Below are 13,496 nucleotides of genomic sequence, written 5' to 3'. Positions count from 1 at the left end.
AACACACCAGGGTCGAAATTGGCCAAACAACAGCTAGGCCGAAATTCCACAAGCGTCCCACAGGATTTCGGGGTGGACCAGGGGCTTGGAGAAGGCAAGGAAGAAAAAGAAAACTCTGCCAGGGAAGCAAGGTGATAGGCAGGGCTATTTATAGAGCCAACTCGAAACCGTTTCAAGGCGACTTTTCACTGTTCCATGGGCAGGCTGGTGACAGATTTCATGGTAGAGCAGCCTGGCAGCAAGAGAAAAGAGGCAGGAGACCACACGAGGCGACAGTGCAGATGGATATCAGCGGCAACAGTCCAGAGAGCCGCGAAGACGTGCAGTGTTGGTGGTTGAAGTTGAAACTGACGTCGAGCAGAAGGAATAAAAGGAGGCTCGTGGTCACATGACCGTATGCTTAAATTTGTTCCTTTTAATTTCTCAAATAGTTATCGCGACGTCGCTTCGTCGACCAAGCCAGTGACTAGTAGTAAGTAGTGCTGCGTACTCTGTACTGCGTGTGCAGGAGTCCCAGGGGAAGCTGGCGGGAGAGACGAGATGGGTGAAGAAGCAGCAGGGCCGGAACGGCCACTCAGCTGGCCTACGAGGCCGGTCTAAGGATCCCCGAGCTGTTGCAGGCGGCCCCGCGCCCCTGAGCCGCTCGTTTGCGCGTCCCGACAGAGCTGCGAAGACGCCTAGTCGTCCTAATTGCTGCAAAATCAACTTGTTTTCTGCCTTGACGAGCTACCTTTTTTTTTTTTTTTCTTTGATTCCTTGATACCATCCAACACAGCCAACTCCTTATGACGCCGATGACGACATGTCCTATCTCCTGGAAATTAAAAGCCTCCCCAGTCAAGCTTTACCAAATCGGCCCTCCCAATCGAGAGATCTACACCCTGATATATATACCAACCCTGATCATAGTGGGGAAAGGGACGGAAGTGACTCCTCCCTCCTGTTTCTCATATTGGTTTTGCGACCCATCGGATTGGACATCATATTGTATGATTCCCTGGGGTAATGCTACTTAGTGATATGTTTCTACATATAAACTAGGGCTTACTATTTGCACTCTTGGATAAACGTAAATTTGTTATCCCAAGCTCATCTTGCCTGATCTAGGCTAATCTAGATTGATAATAAATAGCTTGCCTAAGTTACTGCTGAGTCCAGTTGTCCACTCTTGTTTGTTTACTCCAAGGGCATATTGCTTCTTTATAGGGGAGTACTATCCGTTTGTTCACAGATATGAGGGCTATTTCAATGGTACTTTCAATATTTACTACTTGTACTTAGCAAGTAGTATATACCTATTATGATAATAAACTTTAAGTGACTGCACTTGTTTCTTTATTCTGCCCTTCCTATGCCGTCAAGGTGCATGGAAGGCTAGGTTCTAGTCATCATTCACTTTACATAACCCTTTCTTAATTGATATTTAGACGGATCCTGCCGAGCTGCCTATTTAATGATATTTAGTGAAGCGGGTGCTTTCCATTGTCCTTCTAGCATAAATGCTCTGAAATTTCAAGTCCTTTCTTGAACTTCTACTTCTTCTGTTTTCTTAATTACCCACAGCCTCTATCTTGCCATCCCCTTTCTTAGATCTTTCTAACTCTCATATGTTTCAAATTTACACCTGTCACAAATTCTATTTTTAATTATCCTCCTCTCACATTCTGCTCAGCCTTTGAGCTTTCTTTAGGTCCAACAAAATGTCCGGAAATCTGGATACAGGCCATATGAAAAGGCACTTGGAAAACGACCCCGAAAAGGCCAGCCCCATAAGCGAAACCAGGCGATGGGATGACCTCGAGAATGACTACCCAGAAGGGGGGACAGCAGCGTGGTTAACCGTTGCCGGTGCATCTGCCACGCTGTTTGTATCCTTCGGCTGGGTTAACTGCGTGGGAATATTCCAAAATTACTATCATACTCACCAGCTGAAGGCATACACCGAATCAGAAGTGGCATGGATATCTTCTCTCCAAGGTCACTTACCCTCAAATAATCTATTTTAGAAGAGTAACCCTTATTAACTTGAACCCAGTTTTCTTCATGTTGTTCTGCGGCCCATTTTTTGGCAGGATCTTTGACAACTTCGGCCATTCTTATCTGGTTATGGTTGGGACTGCTCTCCACGTTGGTGGCCTTACTATTGCAAGTTTCATGGATACCTATTACGGCTTGTTGCTTAGCCAAGCTGTCTGTTCGGCTTTGGGGGCATCGATGGTGTTCTACCCTTCTGTCACTTGTGTAGGTTTTCCCTTTTTTTTTTTCACCTCTCCCTATCAAGCTACCCTTTTGTTCTAACGCCATATCCTTCGCTTTAGGTATCTACTTGGTTCTACAAACGACGAGCAGCCGCATTAGGCCCCGTTGTTGCAGGGTCCTCTCTCGGAGGTGTAATATTTCCTATAATGGTCATCCACCTGATTCCTAAATGGGGTTTCAATTGGACCATGCGTGCCTGTGCATTACTTATTCTATGCCTGCTTCTATTCACCAACTTCACACTCAAATCCCGTTTACCACCATCCAAACGACGCTGGCATATTTCTGAAATGACTCGACCGATGAAAGAACCAGCCTTTATAGCGCTCGCAGCCGCAGTCTTCTTCTATTATTGTGAGTTTGACTATTCCATCCCACTTTTTACTCCTTTATTAGCTAACGTACATATAGGGGGCATGTTTCTCCCTGTAACTTATATCGTTGTCGCCGCTCGCAAAAACGGAATGTCACAACATATGGCCAACTACATGGTTCCAATCCTCAACGCTGCGAGGTACGAATTCACGTTCTATTCTGCTGGTCATATTATGAATATCACTAATCCGCGTGGCTGCAGTATCCTTGGCCGTACAGCACCCAACGTCATCGCTGACAAGGTTGGTAGATATAACATTATGATAATCATGTGCAGTATAACCTCACTTCTTATCCTCGGCCTTTGGATGACCGCATCGAACAACTTAGCCATGATCCTCTTTGCAGTATTCTTTGGAATTTCATCTGGCTCAGGTGTCGGTCTCACCCCTGCCCTCGTGGCCCAAGTGTCTCCCATGAAAGAGATAGGCACTCGTACGGGACTGATATTTGCAATCGGATCATTGGCTGGACTCAGCGGATCACCTATCGGAGGCCAAATTATTGAAGCAAGCAGCGGGTCTCTGCGCTATATGATGGTATTTGCTGGAGTGAACTGCATTATTGGCACTCTATTCTTCGTCGTTGCTAGACTCAGCTTGGGTGGTATAAAGATGGCCAACGTTTAAATGAAACCTAAAAGATAATAACGGATAATAAGCAAGAAACAGGGATAGCTGGACAGGCAGAGATGCTTGAAATTCCCCGTTGCAGGGATTGCGTGGAGATAATGATTTGGATGACTAGAAAATTCCTTTGGGTTTGGAAAAATGGACGATGGGAAAGGGCCAATGTGGGAAATTGATCTAGCCATGGAAGATAAAGGGTTTATGAGAATTAATAGCTATCTAGGTAATTGCCTGACTAGGGGCAGGAGGAGATTCGAGGAGAATTAAGTTCAATTATAAGCGACGAGATAAAGACAGAACTAGTTATGTATTAAAGAAAAGTTCGATTGCGACTACCTGTAGATAGTGGTGGAGTCTTCCTTCCACAAGCAAGTTAACTAAATTGCTATGTATGCTACACACATGGTAAACAATAACAAACGCCACTCTACAACGCCCATCCCAAACGCCATGCTTGCATATCAATCACCGCTCCACGCGGTGGGTATCACAAACAGATTCCACAGGTCAAGACTCGTCAAAGGCCAGGTATATTTTGTCTTCTTAAGTTGCGTAATTGGAAAATACAAAAAAGAAAAGAAAAGAAAAGAAAAGAAAAAACACGCGGATGTCGAGGCTCGGATTCAGCGACGGAACGAGGGACAAGTAACTACCAAGGTGGAGTCCTAGGAGAAGTTGGGATCGCGGCGGTTGCGGCGCGATCTACGCCTAGTGACTCTGGAATTCCAATCACGTTGAGCGGGTGTTGGAATTGGAACGATTGAACCTTCGGTAGGAGCATCCTCGTCAGACGGCGACGGTGGAACCGAGGTGGAAGAGACAGCATCGTCATCAGAAGGGCCACTGTCCACTTGCTGGTCGAGATTGGTGAGCAGTGAAGGAACTGCAGCACGGTTCAGTGGCTGACCATCGATGAAGTGCGCCGTTGGAGTTGTGGCTATCTTACTCCCGGACGCAACGATGTCAATATCCATACACGAGGTATAGATCTCTGTCTTTCCATGGGGAAGGTTGGGATCTACCCCCGGGGCCGTCGGCCAGTCCCACACAAAGTACATCGACAGGACGTTTCCAGGGACGGCATCCGAGGGCAGCCTTAGGATGTGTTGGCATGCCACGTCTGCGCCCATAAACTCGTCAGGAACGTGTGGATACTTTTGTTGCCGTTCCATTGAAATTCTGTCACCGTTGATTTGGTAACAGCGCCCGTCGTCGAAGTTCTGGCGTGAGAGAAGCTTGCCTCGTCCATCGCCACCTGTTCCGTCCTGGTTCCATACCCCGTGGATGTCTAGGAACTTGTCATCCGGACGGGGGTTGCTGGTACCGTATACATGGACGGTTCCGCGGTTCTTAGGTTTCCCGGGCTGGGTATCTGGTAAAGTGACATGCCCATTCTCCCGGTACAAAAGGGCGACAACGTCGCCAGGTTTTGCCTCTAGTCGGGGCCAGCCCTCCGTCTGCTGCTGATTCCGCTGGGACGGCATGCACATGTGGTCGCTGGGGGTAACCCCAACATTTGCAGGCCGCCCGTTCGGAGGGAGACGACTGGTCATCAAGTCGTCGTTAAATCCCTGGGCCGTTCGAGAGACATGGCCACGGATGTAGCCAGGTTTGCCAGTAAAGGACCCGTTACTGGCAACGACATCCAGCTCCTCTACCCAGCTGTGAGAATTTGCCATGGAGGCAATAGAGAGTAGGTAGAGGAGAGTTGATAGAATTCTGGGTGCCATGATCAAGGGTTTGGTGGAGTAATAACCCTTGAGGAAGAGGAAAGAAGATGGGAAAGATAAAGTGGAATAGTTGTTCGAGTTTGAAGTGCGGTTCGCAAGGAAAAGGGATGTTTGCGAATATGTCTGTAGTAGAGTAGAAGAGAATCTGTGATATGAAAGGAAGAGAAAAGGAAGAGGAAGAAGATGGGGGTTGAGGAGATATTTATAGACGATCCTGGGTGGCGAATGGTTATGGGTAAGAGCGATCCCAGTGTTTTCGATTATGTCTATGATGGCAAGTTCGATAGAGGGGAACCGAACAGAATCAGTGATAGATGAAGTCGATGACGTCAAAACTGATGATGCGGTAGGAAGGAGCGCCTGTATAGTGATGGCGACGCTGATATCGAATCCGTGGTTTGGATGTGGCAGTTGTGAGGTAACAACAGTCCGTAAGGTTCTTTGGGCAAGCACGCAGCAGTAGTCGTATGAACCAAGGGAAGGAATGCTGTGGCAAGGTCTGGATCAGCAAGAGGGTTGAAAAGATAAGGAAAGAAATCTTTAGTATAGGCAAGTAAAACTAATATATAGAAAGAACACAAGAGTATGGGTATCAATAGTCAAGTGTGAATGGAAAGAAAGTATTGGCCAGCAACACTAAGAAATATGAATAGGAAAATAAGTATAATAGTTATCCTGTAAACGTGAAGATAGAACAAGTTGTCACTGCCACCCTATATATATGTACGTATTTTGTATATATTTATAGACAGTGACATGGGTATACTGAAGAGTAGGAGCAGACGGGGTTACAATTAACCCCCATGAGATCCTGCTCATTCCACTGAGCTAATGGCAGCCAATCAACCAGAGAAGGGCGCTCTTTTGCCTGACATGTTACCTGGTAACCTTCCCACTGCAATGTTTCAACCCATGGCTCAGCCGTTGAAAACTCGGACCAGAATAATGCATTGAACCTAGAACGCAGAAACATCCTGGCCTGCAAACCATGACGTTCATCTGCCGCGGGGGGTATAACAGTCCAAGCTGAGGCCAATTATTGGCCCGGCCTGAGCAGGAAGAGATGTCTGGAGACAGGAAGGCCGGGGTTGTCTGGTGCATCAAGCAGTCCGGGCGCTTGACGGTGTCGATAGTGAAGTTTCGAAACTAGGAGTTGAAGTCGCAGGATCTGGCTTGGCGCGGCGTCTGGTTGGCTCTCGACGTTGCGCCTCTTCCCGTACTTTAACCTTATTACAACCACCGAAGGCGCCTACGGTTGAACTCGTCGTTACTATGACGGCGTTGACTGATGGCTTTTGCCGCAGCGTGGGAATGACAGAACAGTATGACGAAGTATTGCATTCAGAAATACTTCGGGTCGAGCAGGTGGAAGACGGAAGAGCGAAGATGGAAGATACGAGAAGATGCATAGAGAAAGAAAGGCGAACGCTGGAAGCAGCTACGCGCCGTCAAGGGTCGGTAGGCAAGACCGGCGCGTAAAGAAACAGCAAAGCCGGGGACCCTTTCATGAAACATTCTGCTCAAATGTTCTCTGTCTTGTGATGGAACACCGATAAAATCCTTTTTTTTATTGTTCGATTGTTACTCCGTACGTCCCTTGAGATGACTAGAGTGACGACAAGTATTATGGCGGTGATGAGCTGAGTGTACTATTGCAACGCCAGGCACAGTCTTCTATGTCAGATTATGCTTAATTTAACCTATATAGCACAGGCTACCGTGGAAAATACACCTGTATTATGGACCATGATAGCAAGCGAGCTGATCTAGAGTTGGAGACCATCCACGAGTCGTGGGAAGGTGGGCTTGCTTGAAACAAAACTCCGCACAACAGCAGTTTCCCGGTAACTACGCGTCTTATCGATGAAGCATGTTGAAGCTCTGAATAGTCGTCGTCATTGCAGTTAACTCCGTTACGACACACCTACCTTTTTCCCTGACAGACTTCATGGAATTCTAGGAGACTCTACGAATCACAGTCTGCGATCCCAAGCTAAGCATTTTTAAAGCTCTGTCGATGATATCATGTTCCAAGATATCTATCAACTGTAATTGCGCGGCGGCGAGGTGAGGCCGTCAGATTGAAGAGACGGACGCCGAGGATGGTCTGAGGAAGAGCTCATGTCATGGCTGGCTTACGTCGTGTTACGTTGTGCCGGGTAGTGGCGGATGATGTGCTGAGGATTGGCCGGAGCATAGCTAGCTGTAAGCTATTCTACTCCGGCCTGCTTTCAGGCAGCTCCCTATGCAGGATCATGCATGAGGTGTCCAGACTCAATATTCAGCACTGACCGGTCAATCTCAAGGTATGAGAGCTAGTAGCGGTATGGCATCCCTTTAATATTGGAGCCAGCATGAAGTATTTCACCTCTCGAAAGCATTCTTCTGCTCTGTTCAATGCTTCTTCTCACTGTTTGTCCTGACCTGCTAAGTTTGACTATAGCGGGCTTCCTTATGGCTCTCGTGCTTCTATTGGTTGGCTGGTCTATTCCGTCTTATCTAATACACAGAACTACTCACGTGATGCCACTGAAATGTCAACCCTTCCGCTTATGAATCAGCAGCTCTCTCCCTTCCCTCCTAATTGCTTTCTTCCTTCGTCTTGTCTTCGTAGTCCAAGCAAGCCCAAAATAAAATAAAATAAAATAAAATAAAAATAAAACGACGCCAGCTAACCAGAGTGTTTGCCCCGTCGTGCCGCGGGCTGCTGCATGCATATCCCGGCCAGGCTGGCAGGCTAGATGTGAATGTACAGATCGACTACTCGATGCGGGGTAGGACGCTAACGGCGTCTCTCGCTATCTAACAACAATGGTGAATGAATGAATAGCTAGCTAGCGGGCTACATAGGGAGTACTTTGAACAAGCAGAACGGCTACGAGGGAACAATGTGGAACAATAGAACCACCAGCGGCGCCAACCTGAAGCGGACGGGCGGCGGCGGCTAGACAAAGAGCCAGTCTTCATCTTGGGCTCTTTACCCTTCCCGGCCGTCGTAACTTGTAGGGATCGCAGAGGTCGCCGTCTTCAGGCCAGCCCAGCAAATATTATGGAGTATGCACCCAGCGAATATGCATCCAGCCTGGCGTCGTCGTTCCTCTGTCCGCCGACCACCGTCATCGCCGACAGCCGCGGCCGCCGTCGATGCAACACACCCGGCCTAGCCTTGCCCTGTCCCTCCTGTCATCCTCAACCCTGCACTCCGTATACTTAGTATATTACATACAACACACGATGCACCACCTAGTCCTACCTACCTGCCTACCTACCTGCCTGCCGCCGCCGCCGCCGCCGTCCTTTTTGCTCGTTTTTGAGCTGCCAAAAACCCGCCGATGATGAGGTCACGTGGTTTGTGTGGCGTCCAAATTTTTGGGGAAGAAAAAACTTTTTGGTGAGAGAAAAAAAAAAAAAAAACACGAAGACGAAGAAGAAGAAAAGGAGAAGTAAAAGAAAAGAAAAGAAAAGGGATGGGAGGAGGACGAGGGGGGGAAATATGGCCAGCTATCGAGAACGATGGCGGGCGGAGGAAGCCATTCATTAGCTGGGCGTGCCCTTTAAGTAGTTCGCTGCTCGGCGATATATTATTTTAAATAATGCCTCCCCTGCTGGCCGTGGTGGTCGCTCTGTATATAAATATAAATGCTTCGGGCAGCAACCCCTGTAAGAAGGGCTTTTCTGTAGGGATTCTTGACCAAGGACCTTTTTCTTTTCTTCTTCTTCTTCTTCTTCTACTTCCTCGTCTCCTGCAGTCTGTCTGGCCGATCCGCCGTCAGACAAACAAGCCCAGGAGGAAAAAAATAAGATTCTCCACAGGGTTGGGTGGCAGAGCATAGCCCAGCTCAGCTCCATCATAACCAGCAGCATCAGGTTTCCTCGCGGCCTGGTTTCTCCTCTTCTTGACGACATCCCTCTCTTTGCGTGTGGAGAGAGAGCTGGCAGCTTGTTGAAAAGCCGCTCGCCCGCCCCGTCGCAGTATCAGCCACCCCTGGCACCGTCATCTCCCCTTCGCAGCCGCAGCAGTTTTGACGCTGGGCCGCCTCCCCTGATAATAATAATCGAACTCGAGGGTGAGTGGTTCCTTTTTTATTCGTTAATAATACAGCTTGACTCTGTGGCCTGGCTGACCGCTTCGACCCTGCGTGAAGAAAAAGGACATCTCTAGTCTCGCTGAAGCTCCTCGTGGAATTTTTTTTTTTTTTTTTTTAGTTTGATGCCGTTTGTCTCCCTTTAAATTAGCAAATATTCCGGCCCTGGTCGCTTCCGCCGGCCTCAATTCGCAGCTTCAACGCACGCACGAACGGATCGAGACGAGACCGAGAACGAGAAAGCGAAAGGCAGACAGACAGACAGACAGACAGAGAGACAGACGGCGGGTTATGCGCATGAGCCATTGAGCCAGAAGGGAGTTTTTCAGCAGCCATGAGGGGATCTTCGCTTATTCCTCGCCAGTTTCGTGGGGACGCGGACGATGCTGGAGAGCCTGGATGGCTCAGTCGGCAGGTGACGGGAGCGCTGCAGTCGGTCTCGCTGAGGGCCTGCAGACACCCTATACACACGATCGTTGCCATTGCCCTGCTTGCGAGCACCACCTACGTCGGTCTCCTGGACGGCAGCCTGGTCGAGTCGAGCAAAGAGGCCGGCGCCGGCCAGGTCGATGTAGCGTCGATCGTGGGCGGAGGCAGGAATCTACATCTGGGCCAGGATACGCAGTGGAGATGGCAGGTCGACAATTCAGCTCAGGTTGATCCCAAAAAGGTACCTCTCTCCCTCCCTCCAGTTCTCTTGCTATCTCCTGCCTGTTCTATTCTATTTGCTTCTCTCATCTGGTTGACTATATGCTGACTGGGGCGGCTGCTAGGTGTCACAGCATCTTGCCATTGCAACCTTTGTGTTCCCCTATTCATCCTCTGGGTCACCCCAGTCTCCTCCCCTTGCAGAGAATGTGCCGCTGCCGGCCAACAGCTCTGCCAAACTCATCCCGTATACCCCCAATGTTCTCTCGCCCATTTCACAAGATACACACTTGGCCTACTCGCTGCCGTTCGATGAAATACCTTACTTCCTCAGATCCGTGCAGGAGATCCCTGACTCTGTCAATGACCCCGAAGGCATTGAGCAGAAGAAATGGATCATGAAGGCTGCGCGCAGCTCGGTCTCCGGGTCTCATGTTGCCATGCGCAATTGGTTCTCTGATGGATGGAACTCCTTCGTGGACCTGATCAAGGTATTTCTCTTCCTCTTTTTGCTTTTCTTTTCTTTTCTTTTCCCTTTTTTTTTTTTTTTTTTTTTTTTTTTTTTTTTTTTTTTTTTTTTTTTTTTTTTTTTTTTTTTTTTCCTACTTTTTAGTATCTCTATATTCAAGTCATACATTACAGGGGACTGACATGATATTATTAGCACGCGGAGACTATCGATATCATTATCATGGCATTGGGTTATCTTTCCATGCATTTAACCTTCGTATCGCTGTTCCTATCCCTACGTCGTCTTGGATCTAAATCTTGGCTGGCTGCTACCGTCCTCATCTCTGGAGGGTTTGCATTCCTCTTCGGCCTGCTCGTTACCACCGCCCTCGGCGTGCCCATTAATATGGTCTTGCTTTCCGAAGGACTTCCTTTCCTAGTTGTCACTGTCGGGTTTGAAAAGCCCATCATTCTCACCAAGGCCGTGCTCGAACGCAGCCGCCCGCAACCGGGAGCAAACCCTGCAACGCCCAACGGTTCCGCTGCCAAGCCTGCTACACCGGTACGCTCTATCCAAGACGCTATCCAGCAGGCAGTTGAAGCCACTGGATTTGGCATCGTTCGAGACTACCTGATTGAAATTGCCATTCTTGTTGCTGGTGCTGCCTCGGGCATCCAGGGTGGTCTGCGACAGTTCTGCTTCCTCGCTGCATGGATCTTGTTCTTCGACTGTCTCCTGCTCTTCACCTTCTACACCACCATCCTATGCATCAAACTTGAAATCAACCGCATCAAGCGGCATATCGACATCCGCAAGACCCTCGAGGAAGAAGGTATCACCCATCGAGTCGCCGAGAAGGTCGCCTCCACCAGTGACTGGCCTCAGATGAACTTTGACGGGAAGGGAGGTAACTCGAAGACCAGCGGAGCCACTAGCATTTTTGGCCAGAAGGTCCGAGCAAGCAGCATCCCCAAATTTAAGTTCCTCATGGTTGGAGGCTTCGTTTTGATCAACCTGCTCAACTTGGCCACCATCCCCTTCCGCAACCGCCAAGATGGCTTGTTGATGCCTGTTCTATCCAAGGTGTCCAACGTTCTCTCTCCTGTCCCAATCGACCCCTTCAAGGTTGCCGAGAATGGATTGGATGTCATCTACGTTAGTGCAAAGAGTCAGCAGGTCGAAACTTTGGTCACCGTTCTTCCACCGATGAAATACCAACTCGAATACCCTTCTGCATACTATGGCAATGCTAACCCCAATGTTGACCGCCTGCTCGACACCGACTACAACCCTGTCCTCGACGTTGTAGGCGGCCGAGTTCTGGAAAGTATCCTGAGGTCCCTCGATGACCCAATCATCAGCAAATGGATAATCGCAGCTCTTATCTTGAGTTTGATTCTCAACGGTTATCTCTTCAACGCTGCTCGCTGGAGCATCAAGGAAGAACAGACCTCAACTTCCTCGACCCCATCCGAGTCTCCTACACCGGCTCCTGCACCCGTGAAGGTTGAGCGCAAGCCCATCATCAAGGAAGACGGCACCCCAAGAACTCTTGAAGAGTGTGAGCAGATGCTCAAAGACAAGCTTGTCACCTCGCTTGACGACGAAGAGCTCATTGAGCTCTCTCTTCGTGGTAAGATTCCTGGCTATGCCCTTGAGAAAACCATGGAGCACGAGAGTATCACTCGCTTGCAAGCGTTTACCAGGGCGGTCAAGCTTAGACGAGCTGTTGTTGCAAGAAACCCTGTTACTTCCGCCACCAGTGCCTCCGTCGAAAACTCTAAACTGCCATACGAGGGGATGAACTATACTCTAGTTCACGGTGCCTGTTGCGAGAATGTCATCGGTTTCCTTCCGCTTCCTCTGGGTGTTGCTGGGCCTCTGGTCATTGATGGACAGAGCTTGTTTATCCCCATGGCTACCACTGAAGGTGTCCTTGTTGCTAGTACTAGCAGAGGCTGCAAGGCTATCAATGCCGGTGGCGGTGCTACTACTGTCTTGACCGCTGATGGCATGACTCGAGGCCCCTGCGTGAGCTTTAGCAGCGTCTCTCGTGCTGGTGAGGCCAAACTGTGGCTTGACTCTGAAGAGGGCCAGTCCATAATGAAAGCCGCGTTTAACTCTACCAGTCGTTTTGCCAGACTTCAGACTATGAAGACAACTCTGGCCGGAACTAACCTCTACATTCGATTCAAGACCACCACTGGCGACGCCATGGGTATGAACATGATCTCCAAGGGTGTCGAGAAGGCGCTGTCCGTAATGGCCAACGAGGCTGGATTCGAGGATATGCAGACCATCTCTGTCTCTGGTAACTTCTGCACTGACAAGAAGGCTGCTGCCGTTAACTGGATTGATGGCCGAGGAAAATCCGTCGTAGCCGAGGCCATTATCCCAGCGAACGTTGTCAAGTCCGTTCTCAAGAGTGACGTCGACTCTATGGTCGAGCTTAATATCTCCAAGAACCTGATTGGAAGTGCCATGGCTGGTGCCCTTGGAGGATTCAACGCCCATGCATCCAACATCGTCACTGCCCTCTTCCTAGCCACCGGCCAGGACCCTGCCCAGAACGTCGAGAGCAGCAATTGCATCACCATCATGAAGAAGTATGTATCTCCCATCCCTTTGCATCCTTCGTGGCGCCTTTTCGCGATCACTAACCTTCTTTTCAGCGTGGGTGGTAACCTGCACATCAGCGTCTCCATGCCATCCATAGAAGTCGGCACTATCGGCGGTGGCACCATTCTCGAGGGACAAGGAGCCATGCTCGACCTCCTCGGAGTCCGTGGTGCACACCCAACCAACCCAGGCGACAACTCCCGCCGTCTCGCACGCATCGTGGCCGCCGCCGTCCTTGCCGGTGAGCTCAGTCTCTGCGCCGCCCTGGCAGCCGGCCACCTTGTCCGCGCTCACATGGCCCACAACCGAAGCGCAGCACCTGCAGCACCAGCGTCATCAACATCTCCCACCGCTCCACCAACTCGGTCGGTAACCCCCGTCTCAGCTGCCGTTGGCGCAGCAAAGTCTGCGAACAACCTTGCCATGACGGCTGTGAGCGATCAAAAATGATATTCTTAACTAACCTGCCGCAACTTAAAAAAAAGAAGAACCCCATCGCCTGGTGTGAGGATATAATGCCACCTATTCTATTTAATTTCGCATCACTTACAATTTCCTTTAGTTTTACTCCTGCCCATGATAAAACGTTTTGATTTTTTTTTGTTTTCTTTCTTTTTTACCTTTACTCCCTGTATGTTTTTCTGCTGCCTTGTTTTGCTCTTTATGAACCTGTCTTTCCCTACCCCTGTTCGGCTGATGG

The 13,496-nt window shown here is 49.3% G+C and overlaps 4 protein-coding genes across 4 annotated transcripts; 2 read left to right on the top strand and 2 right to left on the bottom strand.

Moving 5' to 3' along the window:
• Positions 1-2,405: 2,405 nt before the first annotated feature.
• Positions 2,406-3,263, top strand: ARB_00278 (uncharacterized protein; the record flags this gene model as incomplete). The annotated part of the gene is made up of 1 exon (XM_003013414.1): positions 2,406-3,263. The coding sequence occupies one exon, from the start codon at positions 2,406-2,408 to the stop codon at positions 3,261-3,263; it is 858 nt and encodes a 285-aa protein (XP_003013460.1).
• A 665-nt stretch (positions 3,264-3,928) lies between these two features.
• Positions 3,929-5,966, bottom strand: ARB_00277 (uncharacterized protein; the record flags this gene model as incomplete). The annotated part of the gene is made up of 3 exons (XM_003013413.1): positions 3,929-5,480; positions 5,571-5,629; positions 5,793-5,966. The coding sequence occupies 3 exons, from the start codon at positions 5,964-5,966 to the stop codon at positions 3,929-3,931; spliced, it is 1,785 nt and encodes a 594-aa protein (XP_003013459.1).
• Positions 5,967-8,530: 2,564 nt separating this feature from the next.
• On the bottom strand, positions 8,531-8,899 carry ARB_00276 (uncharacterized protein; the record flags this gene model as incomplete). Its single annotated transcript, XM_003013412.1, has 1 exon — positions 8,531-8,899. The coding sequence occupies one exon, from the start codon at positions 8,897-8,899 to the stop codon at positions 8,531-8,533; it is 369 nt and encodes a 122-aa protein (XP_003013458.1).
• A 513-nt stretch (positions 8,900-9,412) lies between these two features.
• On the top strand, positions 9,413-13,246 carry ARB_00275 (HMG-CoA reductase; the record flags this gene model as incomplete). The annotated part of the gene is made up of 3 exons (XM_003013411.1): positions 9,413-9,748; positions 9,861-10,217; positions 10,391-13,246. 3 exons carry the CDS (start codon positions 9,413-9,415, stop codon positions 13,244-13,246), a joined length of 3,549 nt encoding a protein of 1,182 aa, XP_003013457.1.
• Positions 13,247-13,496: the final 250 nt, after the last annotated feature.

This window comes from Trichophyton benhamiae, assembly GCF_000151125.1.
Source record: "Trichophyton benhamiae CBS 112371 chromosome Unknown contig00070.0, whole genome shotgun sequence".
In the NCBI taxonomy this organism is placed as follows: Eukaryota; Fungi; Ascomycota; class Eurotiomycetes; order Onygenales; family Arthrodermataceae; genus Trichophyton; species Trichophyton benhamiae.
The sequence above is the reverse complement of the archived record's forward strand: the minus strand, read 5'-3'. Positions and strand labels throughout refer to the sequence as shown.